This window comes from Canis lupus, chromosome 15 (genome assembly GCF_048164855.1).
Source record: "Canis lupus baileyi chromosome 15, mCanLup2.hap1, whole genome shotgun sequence".
In the NCBI taxonomy this organism is placed as follows: Eukaryota; Metazoa; Chordata; class Mammalia; order Carnivora; family Canidae; genus Canis; species Canis lupus.
In genome coordinates, this window is record NC_132852.1 from 28,540,653 (window position 1) to 28,561,417 (window position 20,765).

General features: G+C 35.1%; 1 protein-coding gene and 1 long non-coding RNA gene across 6 annotated transcripts in view; one reads left to right on the plus strand and one right to left on the minus strand.

Annotated features, from left to right (window-relative positions):
• The window catches only part of WRN (WRN RecQ like helicase), a 140,627-nt gene that overhangs the window by 72,955 nt on the left and 46,907 nt on the right, over positions 1-20,765 (plus strand). For all 5 annotated transcript variants that reach the window (XM_072776358.1, XM_072776356.1, XM_072776355.1 and 2 more), the window contains 5 exons: positions 6,454-6,641; positions 10,704-10,878; positions 16,194-16,375; positions 19,012-19,113; positions 19,395-19,487. In XM_072776358.1, coding sequence (XP_072632459.1) covers positions 6,454-6,641; positions 10,704-10,878; positions 16,194-16,375; positions 19,012-19,113; positions 19,395-19,487 — 740 coding nt within the window. The remainder of the gene's footprint in view (positions 1-6,453; positions 6,642-10,703; positions 10,879-16,193; positions 16,376-19,011; positions 19,114-19,394; positions 19,488-20,765) is intronic.
• LOC140604800 (uncharacterized) overlaps positions 1-20,765 on the minus strand; it is a 39,828-nt gene that overhangs the window by 18,802 nt on the left and 261 nt on the right. The gene's annotated exons all lie outside the window — the stretch shown is intronic.

Here is a 20,765-nt window from a genome sequence, read left to right on the forward strand (position 1 = left end):
ACCAGTTAGCGAGTATATATTGAAAGAGAATCAAACTAGACTGAATTGAGCAACAACTATGGGACTGGCCCTGGGTTAATGCTTTCATCTTGGTTAAGTCTCACAACAAGCCCCCAAGATTAGTATCTTTGTTACCTTTTTGAAACAGTTCTTCACTAGGATAGCACATTCTCTTGGTTCTCTTCTGTCCTTCCTGTATCTTCATTCTGAGATTCCTGTGCTTGTTTCATTTCATCTCCCTGCTCTTTTAACAATGACATGCCCGAAACCTTATCTTTCGACCTGTTCTCTTTCCTTTTTTTTTTTTTTTTTTTTTACTTTTTTAAAAATTTATTTACGATAGTCACACACACAGAGAGAGAGGCAGAGACATAGGCAGAGGGAGAAGCAGGCTCCATGCACCGGGAGCCTGACGTGGGATTCGATCCTGGGTCTCCAGGATCGCGCCCTGAGCCAAAGGCAGGCGCTAAACCGCTGCGCCACCCAGGGATGCCCCCTGTTCTCTTTCCTATCTGCTTTTATGCCCCCTGGTCATTTCATTTCATCTGACACACAGTTTTGAATACCATCTACATGTTGACAACTCTCAACTTTATATCCACCTCCTTGAGTTGATACCAGCAATGTGTGAGTGGTCCAGTTTCTCTGTCTCCTTTAGCATTTGGTATTATCACTATTTTTTATTTTAGCCATTTTATAGAATACACACACACACACACACACACACACTTATTTAAAGGTAACTGTCTATTTAGCATCTTTCTACTTAGATGCCTAATAGGCGTCTCAAACTTAACCTATTCCTCTGACTGCCTTTCTGATTTTCTCTCAATCCCAGACCTGCTCTTCCCTCAGTTTCCTCCATGTCATTTAATAGCAGCCCATCCTTGTAGTACTCAGGCCAAAAATTTTAAACTCTCCTCATTTTCTCACACTCCACTCTACATTTAAATAGTGAGGAAATCTCATGAGGTCTTCAGAATATATATATACTGAATCTAATAATTTCTCTCTCTCGATCTGTGTCACTGCCCTGCTACAAGCTACCATATCCATTCTGGTGCATTATTGAAGCAGTCTTGTCATTGGTCTTCCTGTTCTTACTCTTTCCCCCCTTTCGTTATTTCAGTACAGGATCCAGAGTGGTCCTTTTAGAATAAGTCAGAGAGGTCATATTTTCTGCTAAAAATCAACTAGCAGCAGACTATTTCACTGAAATAATGACAAAAGTCATGATAAATGTCTTGTGTGATCTGGTCTTCCATTTTGTCTTTGACTCCATTCTCTACTACTTGTCTTCTCATTCACTGTCTTCTCATTCACTCTAGCCACATCATTCTTGTTGATATTCTTCAAAATTGAGCATGCTCCTACAGTAGGGCTTTGTTCCCGCTCTTCTCTTTCCCCGAGAGAGATTTACTTATTTATTTATTTATTTAAAGACTTATTTATTTATTTGAGGGAGTGTATGAGAGAGAGCCCATGTGCAAGCAAGGGGAGGGGCAGAGGAAGAGGATCTTCAAACAGACTTCCTGTTGAGTACAGAGCCTGACTCGGGGCTTAATCTCAGGACCCATGAGATCGTGACCTGAACTGAAACCAAGAGTTGAACACTTAATCGACTGAGCCACCCAGACGCCCCTCCCTGAATACATTTCACATGGAGTGATTCCTTTTCTCCGGTCTTTGCTGAAATACTCATTTTTCATTTAGGCCTCCTGGGCCACCATATTGAAAATTTCAAGTTAATTTCCCCCTCTGACATTCGACATTCCTCATATTCCTTTGCTGTTTTTTTTACAGCACTTATAACTGTTAAACTTACTGTATTTTTTGTCTGTTGTCTGTGGGTCCCCACCAGGATATTCTCTGTGGGGGACAGACTTTTGATGGTTTTGTTCATATAATCTAGAACAGGACCAGGCACATAGTGGGTGCTCCATAAATACTTGGGTAAATGAATAAATGAATTCCAATGAGAAAGCCAAGAATCAGAGAAGTCACTTTCCCACACAGGGTGGTGGAGTTGGGCTGTAGCTTCACAGTGGGACACTGTGCTGGTTTCTCAGACAAGTGATGTGAAAGAGGTTTAAAACATAGTTTCTGCCCTGAAGTAGTTCATAATGCAATAAAGGAGTGTAGATCCATACCTATAAAAGTAGAAGCAATAGTATCAAACAATAAATGATATGTGGAATAGTATAAATAATATAGAAAGGTTAACAGTGTTAATAGTACACATAATAGAAAAGATACTTGTATGATGAAAGCCAGTAGGCTCAGTGTGCCTTGAGGACAGCTTTCCATTAATTTAGAATGGTTGTAAAGTAAGCTTTTGGAAAAAGGAACATTGCTCTCTGTAATCCTTTCTGAGACCTTTGAGTCTATAAGGATTGTGTTAGAGGAGTTTTAAATATTTTATGTAGTTCTTAAACACTTTTCAGTGGTGAATTAAATCTTTTATTATGTATGGCTGTGGACTCTATTGGATCATTTTCATTTCTTGTGATGACTCAGTATGGCACATTGTCAAATAATGGCTGACAAAACCTTTTTCCCCTAGTGTCCTCTAGTGTTTTCATGAATCCTGTTGATTAGCTAAGTGGTGAGAAATGCCACCTGGTGGTTGTAGGACTCTCATTTTCCTCACTGTTTGTGCTTTTTTTCCTCTTTCCAGTTGTAATTACACTGGGACAACTGTTGTAGTTTCACACCTAGGATTTAGTAAGTTTAAATATAGCAAAGAAATCACTAAACCACTTGGCGTTTGGAGAGAATCAGACAAAGTGAGTCTTAGAGCAGCCAGGCAGAGAGGTCTACATCATTCTTAAAAATCTGTAAGATTCAAATAAAAGGTACCATGATATCCATGAGACATGTTGATTCTTTCCATTCTTTCTTCCCTAGACCTTCCCAAAGAAAGCACATAGACAAGCACTTGAAATGAGTGAATGAATGAAGCATGATATTAGATAGTATAAAGTTAGAATTAGCAACATGACCCAAATTTAGAAGCAGAAGGAACAGTTATAATTCTCTGAATGTGTAGGTGCTGCACCATTGAAATCTATGATTAAATCATTCCTAAATTTATAGTCACAAGATTACTTAATAGTTTTTGCTTAACAAAACTTGGTATTTATTTTCAAAGAAACCAAATTTTCCAACTTTAAGAGTTTCATGAATTAAGAACATGATGTAACTAGGTGATACTATGGTTTATTGTCCAAATCAGTTTGCTTTTGAATGTTAGAGACTACAAGCTATCAATATTTAGGTCGTGATGATAGCATAAACTGGGAGTATCCCTGGAAACCAGGATATGTGATCACCTTTTTCATAACCAGCCTGTATATTATATCCAGACTTCACTCTAGTTTATAAGTTTTGTATCATAAGGCAGCACAAACTTCTAAAAGATTCTGTTCAATTCTGAAGTGAAAATAAAGACCCATTGTTTCATATGTCCCATTACTTTATTCTGTTTTCTAGTTGTGGAAGCAGCATTTTAACTACAAATGGTGGCAAAAAATTATATTTATGGTGATTTTTCATCATTTTCAGGTCACTGGCATAGGGAGTTTTAGTGGCGAAGTGGGAATTTTTAAGTTAGAAGAGAGTCTAATATTGTATAGTCCTCTACATCTCATATTTTACTGAAAAGAACCGAGGCCAAGAGAAATTCTTACCAAAGTCAGTGGCAAATCTGGGAGTAGGGCCCATGGCTCTGGAAATCTCGTATAGAATTGTTGTAATAACAACAATAACAATTGAAATTGATTTTTAAATATTTTATTTATTTATTTATTTATTTATTTTTATTTTTATTTTTTAATTAATTAATTTATTTATTTATTTGAGAGAGAGATAGACTGTGAATGTGGAGGGGCAGAGGAAGAAAGAATCTGAAGTTGAAGTAGATTCCTCCCTGAATGTGGAGCTGGATAAGGGGCTCAATCTCACAACTCTGAGATCACCACCTGAGCTGAAACCAAGAGTCCCATGCTAAACTAACTGAGCCACCAGGTGCCCCAGTAGTTGAAACTTTTTGAGTGTTTACTGTGTACCATGCATCATGTTCAGTGCATTACATATTCTAACGTCATTGCTCTTCACAACGACTTTACAAGAGACTGCTGTTATCATCCTCATTTTATAGATGAAGAAACCAAAGTTTAGTGAGTGAAAGAACCAGCTCAAAATCTCACACCTAGTTATAAACAAAAGCAGGATTTGAACTCAGGCATCTGACTTTAAGCCAGTTACTCTTCACTGTCATGTTGCTATTTTGCTTGGTTTTTCTATTAGTTTCATGCTTATTTTATTTTCACAAATGCATTGCCCATCTACTCATATATTATATTGCTTAGAAAAACAAACCAAACTAAACCCTTTTTTTTTCTTTATATCCTGAAAACTTCTCTGCCTGTGCAGTTAAACAGCAAGGATGTTATTAGTGCATTTGTAAATTGTTTGAGTAAAGCACTTTAATGACAGTACTTTGTTGTTGTGAAAATGTGCATGTCCTAAGAGCTTCTGATGTTTAAACTTTCCATGTATGTCTTTATACACACACACACACACACACAAGCTTGATTAGAGTATAAGCTTGATTAGAGTAACTAACTTCTCTATAAACTGGCCTATTTATCTGTAAGTTGTTGGGTAGGCACTCTTCAAATTCAGAGGACAGTCTGATTATGAGCCAGAAATCAATGAAGTTAATTTGGGAGTTTTATTTTTAAGTAATTAACTTTAAAATTTAAAATAAATTTGATTAAAATATTTAAATAATTTCAATAGTTTCACAGAATTTAAGGATAGAGAATGTAAAAATGCCAGTTACCTGATTGCATTGGTTCTGGTACCCTTGTTTTCCATTTAAAAAAGCTACTTCAGGGATCCCTGGGTGGTGCAGTCGTTTAGCGCCTGCCTTTGGCTCAGGGCGCGATCCTGGAGACCCGGGATCGAATCCCACATCGGGCTCCTGGTGCATGGAGCCTGCTTCTGTCTCTGCCTCTCTCTCTCTCTCTCTCTCTCTCTGTGTGACTATCGTAAATAAATAAAAATTAAAAAAAAAAAGCTACTTCCAACTTAATTTTTTTACATGAGCTTTGAGATAATTTTTAATTCAGTAAAGTTGTATTGATTGTAAAAGTAGTTTATAGTGTTAGTAAATCATACCTTGTTTTTCAAATTCTATAATTGCTTTTTTACAGTTGTACTTAAAGCTTCACTTATATGGAAAGATAATTGCTTGAACTGAATTGTGAGATAGGTGCAGGGCATCTGAAGAGCTATTTTATGAGGATATCACTTACTTTATTTGTGATAGACCACAAAAAGTATTTTAAGAAAGTTGATTCTTGGATATAGAACAGTTGATGATTTAGGAACAACTGTTTAGTCCTTTTTTACTGAATGTAAAATAATAGTGTAATTGATTATAACTCCCTGTGATAATAGGAACAAAAATGATGAATCTAGTTTCGTCAGAGGTACATTGTTATCCTAGTTTAAAATTTCTGAAAGATTATGTATTCATGTTTTTCCTAGTAACTGCTGTGTCTCCTGTTTTGTCTGCTAATCCGGTTAAGAAGTCTTTGCTAGACTGAAAATAGAACATGACTTGGTTGCTCAAGGAATCAATTAATAATGGATGTTTTGTGTTATGCACTCTTCTTATATATAGTATGCCACGATTAACTTAGTAAACTCGAGAGAGGTTATCCAGGTCATTGAGAGATTTGCTTCTAGATCTGAGAAGCCATAGACCAATATCTTTAGTATAGAAACCCCCCAAAAAGGATTTATTGCTTTGTATTGTTAGATTTTCAGTGAATGAAAGGGTTTGTAATTTGTGAATTTTAGATTAATAAAAAAATAAGGTATAACATATCCCTCATTTATATCAGTTCTATTACAAATGTAATAAATGTTAAAAATAAAAAATAGTAAATGGAGAGTTAGATAGCAAATTAGTAGGTAGATTGTATTTAATCTTATAGTGTTTTATTTAAACACTTTCTGATTTTTACAAAGTAAATGTATTCTGGGGTGACTGGGTGCCTTAGTCGGTTAAGTGTCCAACTCTTGATTTCTGCTCAGGTTATGATCTCAGGGGCGTGAGATTGAGCCCCACCTTGGGTCTGCACTGGGTGTGGAACCTGTTTGAAGTTCTCTCTCTTTCTCCCTCTCCCTCTGTCCCCTCCTCCCACTGCGGGCTCATTTGTGCTCTTTCTTTAAAAAAAAAAAAAAAAATAGTGAATAGTGAAAATAGTGAAAGCTGAGAAGGAAGTTTTCTTTCTCTACTTTGAAAAAGAGTAATTTTAAAGTTGCATTTTTAACACTGTTCCTCATGTAATTGTTGTCCAGTCTGTTTGTAAGAAGGCAGTAGAAATGTTAGGAGTTAATGAGCTCTCCTTTCTTAAAAGTCAATTTTATTTCATTCAGGTTCCAATTGTTGCACTTACTGCTACTGCAAGTTCTTCAATCCGGGAAGACATTGTACGCTGCTTAAACCTGAAGAATCCTCAGATTACCTGTACTGGTTTTGATCGACCAAACTTGTATTTAGAAGTTAGGCGAAAAACAGGAAGCATCCTTCAGGATCTTGACCAATTTCTTGTCCAAAAGACAAGGTGAAGATTTCATGGTTGATAAAAATTTTGGTTAACTATTTACTTCTTTTTAAAAAACTTGTTTATTTATTTACTGTTTCTTTGTAATGCATGTTTAACATTTCACATTCGATTTAGATTTGGTTCAAGTCAAGCGTGATGTTATATAATCAAGATAATGCCTGGGAAAATAGCCTAACTGAAGGCACAAACTAGGTCTGGTATTTTTGCATTTCATATTGTTGCTTGAACACGTCATATGCTCCTTTTTTTTTTTTTTTTTTTTTTAATAAGCTTTATGCCCAACATAGGGCTTGAACTCCTCATGACCCTGTGATCAGGAGTGCATGCTCTACCTACGGAGCCAGCCAGGTACCCCTGCCTCTTAATAATTGTCAACTTTGGCAAGTAAACAAGGGAAACGATGGATGGAGTCTTTTATCTGAAATCTAATTCATTAATTATAGGACTAGTTGAGTATTAGGGAAATTTTAAGAGTTATCTTAATAATAAATACTTTGGAGCCCTTGTTCTATGCCAACGACTATCCTAGGTGCTTTATATAAGTGATAATAGTAATTCTTACAATTGCTCAGTAAGGTAGGTGCTATTTTCATTTTACCGATGAAGAAACTGTCACTAGTACTTTTTCCTGTTTCTTTTACTTGAAAGCATTTTATTTGTATGCTAAGAAGCTTTCCTATGCCTTATTTCCCTGATCTGTCTCCTTGGTGAAAAGCATATAACTGTCATATAATGAAATGTGTTTTTAAGTCAGAATACATGAAAATAATGTTTGACCCCCCCCAGCACAAACACAAAACAAATCTAGACAAGTAGAGTTTAAATAACATCAATAGTATTTTCCTTAACATTCTTGAGGTCCTTTAGGATGAATTTGAATGTAGGATTTGCTATTGGCTTGTATTTAGATTAAAACAAGAAAGTAATGGGGGCGCCTAGCTGACTCTGACAGTGGAGCATGTGACTCTTGATCTTGGGGTTGAGTTTGAGCCCCACATTGGGTATAGAAATGACTTAAAAATAAAATCTTATTATTTTTTAAAATAAAATCTTAAAAAAATAAAACAAGAAAATAATGGATATATTGAGTATTCATGTTGCTCTAGTGATCTCTCCAAAGTGAGTACTCATTGTACTTCATTTCCCTTGTGTCCTAGAGGGAAAATGTTCTTTTGAATAAGGCTGTTTATTTTAAGCTAGTCTTTTAACAGTGAGATCATTATCTACTCTCCTATTCTTTGATCCTTTTCTCTCCATATTATTTTCAATCTCTGTGGCCTTCCCCTAATAACCTTCTCCTTTTTAAACTGTTTAACCTTTGTGCGTGTGTATGACATTGTAACATTTTATCTTTCTGACTTATTGTCCTTTTAGGCTATCTTTTGTAATTGTTTTTTTTTTTTTTTTTTTTGTAATTGTTTTTAAATGTTTTCTTCTCATCATCTTTCATGTTAATTCTACCAATGGAAGTCTCTTAGCCTCAACTATTATGGTCTTCCTTAACAGATCTGCCTACTCCTTAGTGCTCCTCCTTGCATTCTATATGCAGTTTTCAGATTCATCATCTAAAAACACATCCCTGAATCTTGGTATTCCTCTCTGGTGCCTCCCTCTTTCCTGGAGACTAACAGCCGACTGCTTACCTTAACATCCAAGACCATCCAAGGTTTTTATATTTAGTGACAATGATTTTTCTGAGAGTAAAGCAAGAAAGATTTTGCACCCGTTTTCAATCCTCCAAAAAGGGTTATGGTAGCAGCTAACCACTGAGAGTCAGAATGCTTCTTGTAGACCTTAGGCAAATAGAAATTTTCCTCTTAATGAGCAATAATTAGATGGAGGGTAATTAAGACTTCAGAGTGTTGCCTTTTATATATTTTCCCTCCCTTTATTTAATTCTGCCATTTTTTTCTATTCATTGAGCTAACATGTTTGTTAAATTCTGACTTTATTTTCTATATTCATGATACATTGAATGGAAAGCCTCTCTCACCTATCTAATTTAGTGGTTAGATGAAGATAGATTTCTTTCACTTCAGAAATTGATGTGAGGAAATAACAATGTTTAATAAAGCACTTGGCGAAATAATGAATGCTTTTGTAATAGAGATTTTTATTCCTTTGCATTTTCTGCTCTATAAATTCAAATATTTGTGTATTTTCTTATTTTTTAATGTAAAAAGTGATACAGAGTCTTAGTGTCAATTTGAAAACTACAGATGCATGTAAATTGAAGAGTACTTAGACCTTCTGATTCTATTCCTCATTTATCATCACTGTTGATGTTTTGGCATTGAGCTTTACACCCTTCTTTTCTCTACCTGTACCATGCAGGTATGCACTTCCAATTTTTGTTGTTAACTTTATACAGAAATAGTTACAAAATATATCCATATCTTTAGGTAATATTTTCCTTTGATTTAAAGTGTCTTTGCTAAGATATATGTTGAAAACTATTATAGATACATATCTATTTCTCTCTTTAGTTCTGTCAATTTTTGTTTCATGTGTGTTAAAGCTCTATTAATTGGTACATACACATTTGGGATTTTTATATCTTCAATAAATTGATGCTGTTATCATTATTAGGAAAAAGCGTTTTTGCTTTCTCCATAATATGTTTTTTTAAAATTAGGGCCCTAATATGTAGGATATTACAATGTTTACATTTTGGTGAACAAATTTTTTTCTTTAAGAAATGTTTTTTAAATGCTAATAGTTTTGTGAGGGGCACCTGTGGGGCTCAGTGGATTTAAGCTCTAACTCTTGGTTTTGGCTTGGGTCATGCTGTTATGGGCTGTGGGGTACAGACTTCTGTCAGCCTCCAGGCTCAGCAGGGAGTCTGCTTGAGAGTCTCTCCCTCTGCCTCTCCCCCTACGCATGCTCTCTCTCTTTTTCTCTACTTCTCTCTCAAATAAATAAATAAATCTTTAAAAAATAAATGATTTGTTCATTAAAAAATATTTTTTCTCACTAACTTATCTGCTGGGACATTTTGTTATGGAAGCCCATATGGCCACTATCAAAGTTGCTTTGAGTAGATTATTCAGTTAAAACTTGGAGTCAGGGACGCCTGGCTGTCTCAGTGGTTAAAGCGTCTGCCTTTGGCGCAGGGCATGATCCTAGAGTCTTGGGATCGAGTCCTGTGTTGGGCTCCCTGTGTGGAGCCTGCTTCTCCCTCTGCCTGTGTCTCTGCCTCTCTCTCTGTCTCTCTCATGAATAAATAAATAAAATCTTTAAAAAAAACCTTGGAGTCAAATTACTGCCTGTCTTTCCCTATTTAAGTTTTCAATGACTTTTGCCATAGCCCTTCTTAAAGGTTTTAGATACAATGATTTTTTTATTGTTTGATTAGTATTTCATAGTATGAATGTACATAATGATGAACATTTTGATTATTTTTTGCCATTATAGTTCATGTGAATATTTGTGTATATGTGTCTTTTGGAAAATATGAAAGTATATTTGTTAAATAAATTCCTAAAGTTGAAGTTGTATCAGAATATATGCATTAAAAATTAAACAGTTTCCTAATCAGAAATAATACATTTTTATATTAAGTCAGCATAAATGAATACATTTATGGAAATGACTATATGAGAGAGAATAAGACTGTTCTATGTAAATATTTCATTTATCTTATGTAAATGAAGACTAATTTTTCATCTAGTGCTTTGCATTTCTAAAAGTATGGGGATTGAATTTCCAGTAACTTGCAAGTTTTTATCAAGACTTCTGCTTAAATAAATAAACTTGTCTCTGGTTTTAACTTTAATTTGAACAAAAAAGTGAGTCTAAGGTGTTTGGGATTTAATGTAACTTATTTCCACATTTGACTTTCCACATTTTTATGTAGTTAAATAGATCATTGTTTCTTTATGCTTTCTCTTTTTAGTATTTTACTAAAAGGAAAATTAATTAAAATTTAAAAAATTAAAATTAAAATTTTAAAAAGACAGAGGAAATTAAATAAAGCTCAAACTGGTTTTGAAAACTCAAACTGAAGCCTATATATTTATATGTTTGTTCTTTTTTGAATTTTTTTGTGTTTGTTTTTAGTTCCATCTGGGAATTTGAAGGTCCAACTATCATCTATTGTCCTTCCCGAAAAACGACAGAACAAGTTACAGCTGAACTTAGGAAACTGAAGTTAGCCTGTGGAGCATACCATGCAGGCTTGGATATTAAATCAAGGAGAGAAATTCATCATAGGTTCATGAGAGATGAAATTCAGGTGTGAAGATCCATCATTATTACTCTCTATTTCCCATGGAAACAGATCTTTCTCTAATATTTATTTGCCATATCTTTATTGACAACTTTGTTTGTGTTGAGTAGAAAGAAGTTTCTCTCAGAAAGGGAATTAATGTATAATGTGGATGACAGATATGTGAACAAACTATTGCAAACTAGTATAACTAGCAGCCTACCCATAGTGCTTAGGTACATAGAGGAAGGAATGCTAGCTGTTAAGGTAGGTTGTGTTATGGTGATGGTCCATCCAGGAAAAAGCCATTTGGGTGTAGAGTCTGAATAAGTGAATGGAAGTTTGTCCAGTATGCGAGGTCAGTAGATGATGAGGGAAAAGGAATTGGTTATGGAATCCCAGGAAAAGGGATCATGTGCAAAAGACACTGTGGTATGAGAGTGCACACTGGGTTCAGGAAATTGGGAATAGTTTGGAATGGTTGGAGAGAGAGTGTGGAGTAGGAATGGTACAAAGTATAGGTGAAAAGGCAGGGAGGAACTGTTAGAGACTCACAGGAAAAAAGTTAGATGGATTGGTTGGCCAGGTTATGGAGGAGGGCCTTAAAACTTGAAAGAGGCAGGCTGGGATTGATATGATGTACCTGTAGTTTTTTAGACTACTTTAGCCTTTGAATTTTTTAATTTAAATTTTCAATAAATTTTTAATTGATTTTTACCTAACAGGTAAAACATATTAGAGTAATTCTTGTTGAAGTTGACATGAGAGAGAAAGAGATCCAAGAGCCTTCCAGTCTCCCAAGATAGTCGCTAAGGATATTCTATAATCCTCAGAGCTCCACAGAATAGAGTTTGAAAACCATCATGACAGATTACTCTGTGGTTTTGAGCAAGATCACAGTATTACAGACATATTAGATTAGCAGTCCTAATAAGCAGGGTTGATTTGAAGAAGAAAGACTGAAGAAAGAAAGGGTATCGGTGAAGTCACTGTGAAGTGCTCCAGCTGAGATTCCTGTAATGATTGGAATCATGTAATAATTCCAATCTGAAGTGATTGGAATCCTTGTTTAGTGGGTGTCATGCAGAATATTTAGGAGGTCTTAAATTCAAACCACTTTGGTAGGTTTAAATTAACAGCTTTACACTGTCAACATCCAATCTAAAGTGTGTTACCGTAAGCCTGTGGACCAGCTTTCCTCTTAAGTTGAGATGAACCCAACTTCTGCTTTGCATTTTCTGCTCAGTAGGTCTTCCATTTCCTTTCTGTCTCTCTGTGGTTGTTAACCGCCCTCAAACCACCATTGTGTAAACAATCTACCTCAAGTATGGTTCGTATGTACTGTCTATAAATTTTACTATACCCTGTCATGCTGTAACACGTACTTGCCTGAGAGTATCTATTATTTTTCTTCCTTTTCATTTCTTTTCAAAGATAGGAACAGCTATCACAACTGCTTAGAATAGAGTTACCTAAATTCTTAAATGTTTATACTTCTATTATCTCAACAGTTTGAAAATTATCCAATAAAATTTATTGGCTCCTGCTTACTGAATCTTACTGATGTTTGAACCATTAACTAATCAATGATTTTTTTCATCTTGATTTATTATTAATTACTCATTTAGGTAGAAACATGTCTTACAGATATGAGAGATTGCAGACTTTATCTATTATGTTGTGATGGGAGACTTTGTCAGATGCACCTGGCTTTACTATCCATATCCAGCTTCAGTGAAACATAAATGCTTTGAAATATGGCTTTAAAAACCTCACAAGTTGGGATGCCTGGGTGGCTCAGTGGTTGGGCTCCTGCCTCCAGCTCAGGTTGTGATCCCGGGATCCAGGATCGAGCCCCGCATCAGGCTCCCTGCGAGGAGCCTGTTTCTCTATCTACCTGTGTTTCTGCCTCTCTCTCAGTCTGTGTCTCTTATGAATAAATAAATAAATCTTAAAAAAAAAAAAAACCCTCACAAGTGATCACTAATTATACTTAACATCTAGAAAGGTATATATGTATGTGCCGCTGTATTTTCCTTTTCTGTGGCAGGATGTCAAAAAGTTTTATCCACATTATGAAAATTAATAAATTAATATTGATTCTGTCACCCTAGTGACATTAGTGGTTCTATTGAATCTGACAACTGACCCAAGGTACTCCTTCTTTGCTATCATAATAAATAATTGAGAAGCTTCACATTTGCATCAAGAGTTCTCAAATAATGATAAAAATACATTTCCTCATCTATATGGAATAGTCTGGTGCTCTTGGAATTGATTACTTGCCATTGAATATTTGTTGAGTGCCTAGTGAATGCATATATGTTCAGAATTCTAGATGTTCACTCTCTTATCTTTCTGAAGTTGATTTATTCTTTGGTGTAGCCCTAAAGATAGAGTTCATCTCCCCAGCTCACCTATCTAATCTTAATGTCTTCAATTGACCATGTTTACATTCTTAGTATTTTCTATTTTGTAATTTTAGAAAAAGATTTTTTTTGTATTATTCTTAATCAAAGCTAACCATATTCAGATGTAGATTTACATTTTTAGTCTGTGATCATTCATTCTTTTAGTCCTGATTTTTAGTTTCATGTTCTTTTATATTTTATTAGCTTAAGGTCTTGAATTCCTTTTCTTTCTGAGGTGAGGCTATGAATAAATTATTTGATAAAATACTTTATTTTTACCTGAGTGTTTATAATGATATTTTGAACATTATGTCTGTGGAGTAGGGTGATGTCATCTAAAAACAGTATCATAAAGGGGCCCCTGGCTGGCTTAGTTTGTAGAGCATATGACTCTTGATCTCAGGGTTGTGGGTTTGAACCCCATGTTGGATATAAAGATTACTTAATATTAAAATCTTAAGGAAAAAAAAACAGGCTAGTATCATATGATGAAAATTAGATCTTCCAAGTTCTCACCACACACGCACATGCACATACACACACACTTGTAAATGGTAACTATGGGAGGTCATGGATGTGGTTAAGTAACTTTATTTTGGTAATCACTTCACAGTGTATACATATATCAAATTATCACATTATGCATCTTAAACTTATACAAGGTTATATGTCAATTATATCCCAGGAAAGCTGGAAGAAAATTGAATCAAATACATTTTTAAAAACCTTAAAATTATCATGTTGCTTATTCACTCTCAAGTATAGCAAAATGGCCTAGTTTTATTTACCCAAAGTTTTTTTTTTTTAACATTTTATTTATTTATTTATTTATTTATTTATTTATTTATTTATTTATTTATGATAGTCACAGACAGAGAGAGAGAGGCAGAGACACAGGCAGAGGGAGAAGCAGGCTCCATGCACCGGGAGCCTGATGTGGGATTTGATCCTGGGTCTCCAGGATCGCGCCCTGGGCCAAAGGCAGGCGCCAAACCGCTGCGCTACCCAGGGATCCCAAAGATTTTATTTATTTATTTGAGAGCATGATAGAGAAAGAGCACACGCGTGCCCACAAACAGGGAACTGTAGACAGAGGGAAGCGGGAGAAGTAGGCCTCCTTCTGAGCAGAGAGCTGAGCAGAGAGCCTGAGGTGGGGCTGGATCCCAGGACCCTGGGATTGTGATCTGAGCTGAAAGTAGATGCTTAACTGACTGAGGCACCTAGGCGCCCCTTAAGATTTTTAAGTAATCTCTACACCCAGAGTCAGGCTTGAAGTCACTAACCCACGATCAAGAGTCCTATGCACACACTATGCACTGACTGAGCCAGCCAGGCACCCCTCACAGCTTTTTCTTAATAAATTTCTATTTTGATGGTTTTTTTCTCTCAACCTTTCTTCTACTTCCTTTTATCTGTTCAGCATTTTCTTTTTTTTTTCTATCTCCCTCCTTCTCTTTCTGTCTTCTATTCTTGGTCCATCTTTTTTTTTTTTTTTTTTTAAGATTTTATTTATTTATTCATGGAGACACACAGAGAGAGGTGGAGACAGAAGTAGAGGAGAAGTCGGCTCCCTGCAAGGAGCCTGATGTGGGACTTGATCCCAGGAGCCTAGAATCACAACCCGAGACAAAGGCAGATGCTCAACCACTGAGCCACCTAGATGCCCCTCTTGGTCCATCTTAATACATTTTCTTAATAGCACTTTAATTTTTATTGGTTATACACACACAGAGTTTAAAGAACCAGCTACAGGGACATCTGAGTGGCTCAGCAGTTGAGTGCCTGCCTTTGGCTCAGTACGTGATCCCCTGGTCCTGGATCGAGTCTGACATCAGGCTCCCTGCATGGAGCCTGGTCCTCCCTCTGCCTGTGTCTCTGCCTATCTGTGTCTCTCATGAATAAATAAATAAAATCTTAAAAAAAAAAGAACCAGCTATAGTGCTTTTCATGAGAATATCAGCCTCTCCTTCCTTCCCCACTTCTGTTTCCTATTCTCATCTCTTTTAGTTTATTCTTTTGGTGTTTACCACTAGATTTTGCAATGATTTGCTTTTGGTGTTACAACTTGGTTTTTTATTTATTATTTTTAGGCATTGTCTGTTGACTTCCCACTATGAGGAGTGAAAGTTTAGCTCCCTTTCACACCCCTTCCTGCCCTTCTGCTCTCTTAATGTGTTTCTAACCCCCTTTCCTCCCAACATTAACATAATTTGGTTAGATCAATATATATTTCAAATATTACATATTTACATAATTAATTATCTGTAAATGCATTTTATCTCTAAGCCATATATTATAGTATTTTATTGCATATCTTCTTTTATTGTAATAGTTAAAAATTTTGTTTAGTTTTTTTGTATGTTCTTATCACTAAACTCTTCCCTAAAATTTCTCCCAATCATGTAAATCTCATTTCAGTATGCTCATATATATTAGATATTTACCAGTTTTATCCTTTTAAAGATTCAGAGATAAATTCATGTTTAATTTTATCATCTATAATGAGAAGTTTCCTTCCTTCCTTCTTGGAATAGTGCTAGAAAATATTAAGATCCTGGGCAATCAGGTAAGTACTCTTGAAACTTCACCTTAACACGAAGTATCTTTTAATATAATAAGTATTTTAAGAGCCTATTTCGTATCTTGTACTCATAGGTGTTCAAAGAGATCAATTTAGTTGCTACTTTTTATAGGGAGGAAATAGAAATCCTATTTTACAGAAATAGAAAACCTGTTTTGGGGTTACCAATGCCTAATTTGTAAATTGGGGAGGTAGTTTTTTAATCTGGAAGTGATTGGTTGAAATTATGCTAAATTCAGTTTCATGCCAGGGACTTTAGTTAATAAACTAATTACTCTTCCCAAAAAGTAAAGAGTTAAGGTTTTGGTTCTGCTACATAATTGTCAAACTATGTTTTTATTTATTCTTAGTGTGTTGTAGCTACCATAGCTTTTGGAATGGGCATTAATAAAGCTGACATTCGCAAAGTCATTCATTATGGTGCTCCTAAGGAAATGGAATCATATTACCAGGAGATTGGGAGAGCTGGCCGTGATGGACTTCAGAGTTCTTGTCATGTACTCTGGGCTCCAGCAGACATTTGCTTAAATAGGTAAAAACATTTATTATATTCACCCTTGCACATTTCTTTCTTTCCATATAAGCTTTGAAAATATTTGAAGCAGCATGCAAAATTTCAAGTAATGTGTGTAAGTGCATTTAAAACCAAAACAAGGGATCCCTGGGTGGCGCAGCGGTTTGGCGCCTGCCTTTGGCCCAGGGCGCGATCCTGGAGACCTGGGATCGAATCCCACGTCGGGCTCCCGGTGCATGGAGCCTGCTTCTCCCTCTGCCTGTGTCTCTGCCTCTCTCTCTCTCCGTGTGACTATCATGAATAAATAAATTAAAAAAAAAAAAAAACCAAACCAAACCAAACCAAAACAAAACAAAAAAAACCAAAACAAAACAGAGAACATCTAAGAAATTTGTGGTAAGGGTTGCCATCCAGAGGAGATGACCTAATTTCAGCTACACCTCATTTAGTGTTAAGAATTAACTAAATCAGGACTAGGAATGGAACATAAGTCCTATGGGTGCTTTCTAATACTGTGCATAGACAAACTTTCTTCTCCCCAGGCCCTCTCAAGTTTTGTTATGTCTCCAGCCATAGTTTTCTTCAGATACCATTTATTTTGCTATTGGTTCTTTTTTCCCATTCTACAATGGTGCTAATTTCAAGTGACTTTTACCAATCCCTATTTGACCTTCTTTACCATTTGTTTTTTTTTTGTTAGTTTTATGAAAGCATGCCAGCTTTCCTTGACTGTGTGTGAATAATCATGTTGCACTGTATCTATTCACTGTACTGACTGCCCTGAAAAAAATTGTGTTCAGTGTTTAAATGAAGCAAGTCTTTTATTGATACTTAAGTTCTATGAGATTTATATTGGAAAGGAAATTTTCATCTTGCAAAAAGTTTTGGTACAGCGTTTAGCAACTGGTTCCCTCATCCATAGGGGAATAAAATCTCAGGAAAAAAACAGATGGTAACTGATGAGGCTATTTCAGCAGTGTTTTGAGTGCCCTCTGTGTTCTAAGCATATGCTCTATGCTGGGGATACAATGATAAATAAGAACATATATGGTACCTGTTCTCAGAAGGCTTAGAGTATAATGGAAATGGCAGATCTTTTTTTTTTTTTTTTTGTATATATTTTTTTTATTGGAGTTCGATTTGCCAACATATAGCATAACACCCAGTGCTCATCCTGTCAAGTGCCCCCCTCAACTACAGTTGATCCTTGAACAACAGGAAGGTTAGAAGTGCCGACTCCCCCATGCAGTCGAAAATCTGTCTAACCTTTGACTCTTCTAAAACTTAACTCCTAATAGCCAGCTATTGGCTGGAAGTGTAATGAATAACAAATAGTAGATTAGCACTTATTTAAATGTTATATCTATTATATACCGTATTCTTACCATAAATAAGCTAGAAAAAAGAAAATGCTATTTTAAAAAATCATAAGAGAAAATACATTACAGTACTGTACTGTATTTATAAAAAAATTCACATGTAAGTGGACCAATGCAGTTTAAACTTGTGTTGTTTAAGGGTTATAAGTGATATATATATAAATTTTAGGCTGTGGGCTAGGAAAAACTAGAGTCAACAGTTGGAAGAAACTTTTAGGTAAATTATATGGAAAGGTATTGTGGTTAGTGGTGTCAGATAATAAGAATGTTTTTGAATAAGGGGTCTTTTTTGTGTTCAGACTTTCCAGAACTCACTTAACTGGATTCCCTGTTGTTGTCATCTTTGATAATTGTACAGAGGTATTTTTATCAGTCAGAAGGTTAAATAATCAAAATATTAGGTCTGGTTTGGTGAGGATCAGTATTACCATTTAGATCTTATATGCAAACATTGTTTTCTTTTGAAATATCTGAAAAATATTCAACTCAGACTTCTATTTATTCTCACAAGAATTCTTGCAAAGACATGTATAGCTTTTGGGAGCTTGTCATCATCATCTGATAACTGATATTCATGGAATTTCTTTACAGTAGACTAGAGTTAACAGAGTCAGGATGAGTCTAGCAACATTAACTTTTAAAAATAAAAGGTATTTAAAAAATACCTTTAGTGCTAGCAATTTTAAATAAATTGAATGTTATGGAAAAAATCACTTATGATTGTTTGAAGGAAGAACTTAATTCTGATGTTTTATTGGTGTCTCATAATAGCCTTTAGTACAAAGGGATAATTAAGGGGGATATGAGAAGTTCTCTGAAGAGCAAATAGGGATGAAGGTTTATATTTGTATCATGAGTCTCTTTCAGTATTCTTAGTTTCTCAGATAAAATAAATAGCAACCTTTTACTAGGAAAGTATAAAAATTCATGTATAGTGGAAAGATTGCCAAAAAGCATGTAGCATATAAATAAAAATGAAAAACTTTAGGGTGTATAATAATTTTTCAAAGATAGCTAAAAAAATTAATACTTGGACATAAGTATAGAATTCTTTCAAAAGTGATTTTCATAAAAGTTAGAAAAATGCTTGCCTCTAATGAGGGGATTGACTGGAAAAGGACACAATAACTTTCTGGGATGATAGAAATGGATTTTTAAAAAATCTTGATAGAGGTGTAGATGCTAAAGGTTATGAAAAGTAAGCAATAATAAATTTAAAAGTAATGAAATTACTAATGCAATTTTATATATTCTTGTGATATTTGTAATTGACAGGCACCGCCTTAGTGAGATAACCAGTGAAAAGTTTCGATTATACAAATTAAAGATGATGGCAAAGATGGAAAAATATCTTCATTCCACAAGATGTAGGCGACAGTATGTATTATTTGTTTTATATTAATTAATAACAGATCTATGAATGGTATATTTTAAGAAAAAGTTTTGTAACATAAGTAGAAGTATGTAGAAACAGTATTTTGTTGGTGTTACATATGTGCTGAATTTTTAAGGCAACTTTCTTTGTGCCTCAGTCAACTGAAGCAAGGTAATGAGATCCCAGGTGAAATCAGTGATGATTTCACTTCATTATTTTCAGCAATGATTTTAACATATATGGTTTTGTTCTTTTATTTAATTTAAAATTTTCTCTTGGGTAGACTCATCTTGTCTCATTTTGAAGACAAACAACTACGAAAGGCCTCCGTGGGTATTATGGGAACTGAACAATGCTGTGATAATTGCAGATCCAGGTAAAGATTTTTTTTCTTCGAAATGGAGATTCTAAAATATTTGTTTCTCTTCCTTTTCAAATAATTTTTAAGGTTGGCTCCATGCCCAATGTGTGGCTTGAACTCACAACCCTGAGATTAAGACCTGAGATAAGAATCAGACACTCCATTGATTGAGCCACCTAGGTGCCCCTTACATAATTTTTAATTGAGTTTTTGTTGAATGATATGTATTACAGTTTTAAGAAAACAAAATAATGAGTTTATTTAGATAGAAGTCAAAGTAAACAATATTATTTTGCTTTATAAATAGATACACCAATAAAATGGTGGACCTAAATTTAAATATATCAATAATTATATTAAATATAAATGGTCCATATCACCATTTAAAGGCAAACATTGTTAGAATTGATTTAAAAATATGACCCAACTAGGAGTACATAGCTGGCTCAGTCAGAGGAGCATGCTACTCTTGATCTTGGAGTTACGTGTTTGAGCCCGTGTTGGATATAGAGATTACTTAAAAATAAATAAATAAGTAAACTTTAAAAAGAAATGACCCAACTATATGCTATCTGTAAGAAATCCACAAGTATAATCATGTAAGTAGATAAAAATTAAAGGATCAGAGTGCCTGGGTGGCTCAGTGGTTGAGCATCTGCCTTTGGCTCAGGCCGTGATCCCCGGATCTGGGGATGGAATCCCGCATCAGGCTCCCCAGAGGGAGCCTGCTTCTCCCTCTGCCTATGTCTCTGCCTCTTTCTTTTTATGTCTCTCATGAATAAGTAAAATCTTAAAAATGAATAAATAAAAATAAAATAAAGGGATAACAACTGTATACCATGAAAACACTAACACTAGCTGGAGTTATTATTTTAATATCAGACAGTGGAGACTTTGGAGAAAGAATATTACCAAGGATAAGGAAAGACATTACATGATGATAGAAGGGTCAGTTTACCAATTAATCATAGTTCTCCACAGACACACACACACACATGCATGCACGCACACAGATTGATTTTAAGGAATTGGCTGCTGGCAGTTGTGCAGATTGTCAAATCTAAAATAAGTAGGGCAAACTGGCAGGCTAGAGAGTCAGGCAGGATTTCTGTGTTCCTAGTCTTGAGTCACAATTCCTTGTTCTCAGTCTTTGCTCTTTAAAGCCTTCATTTGATTGGACAAGACTCATATTATCAAGGGTGGTCTCCTTTACTTAAAGTAAACGGACTGGAAGTGTTAATCTCATCTACAAAATACCTTTATAACAGCATCTGGATCAGTGTTTGACCAAAC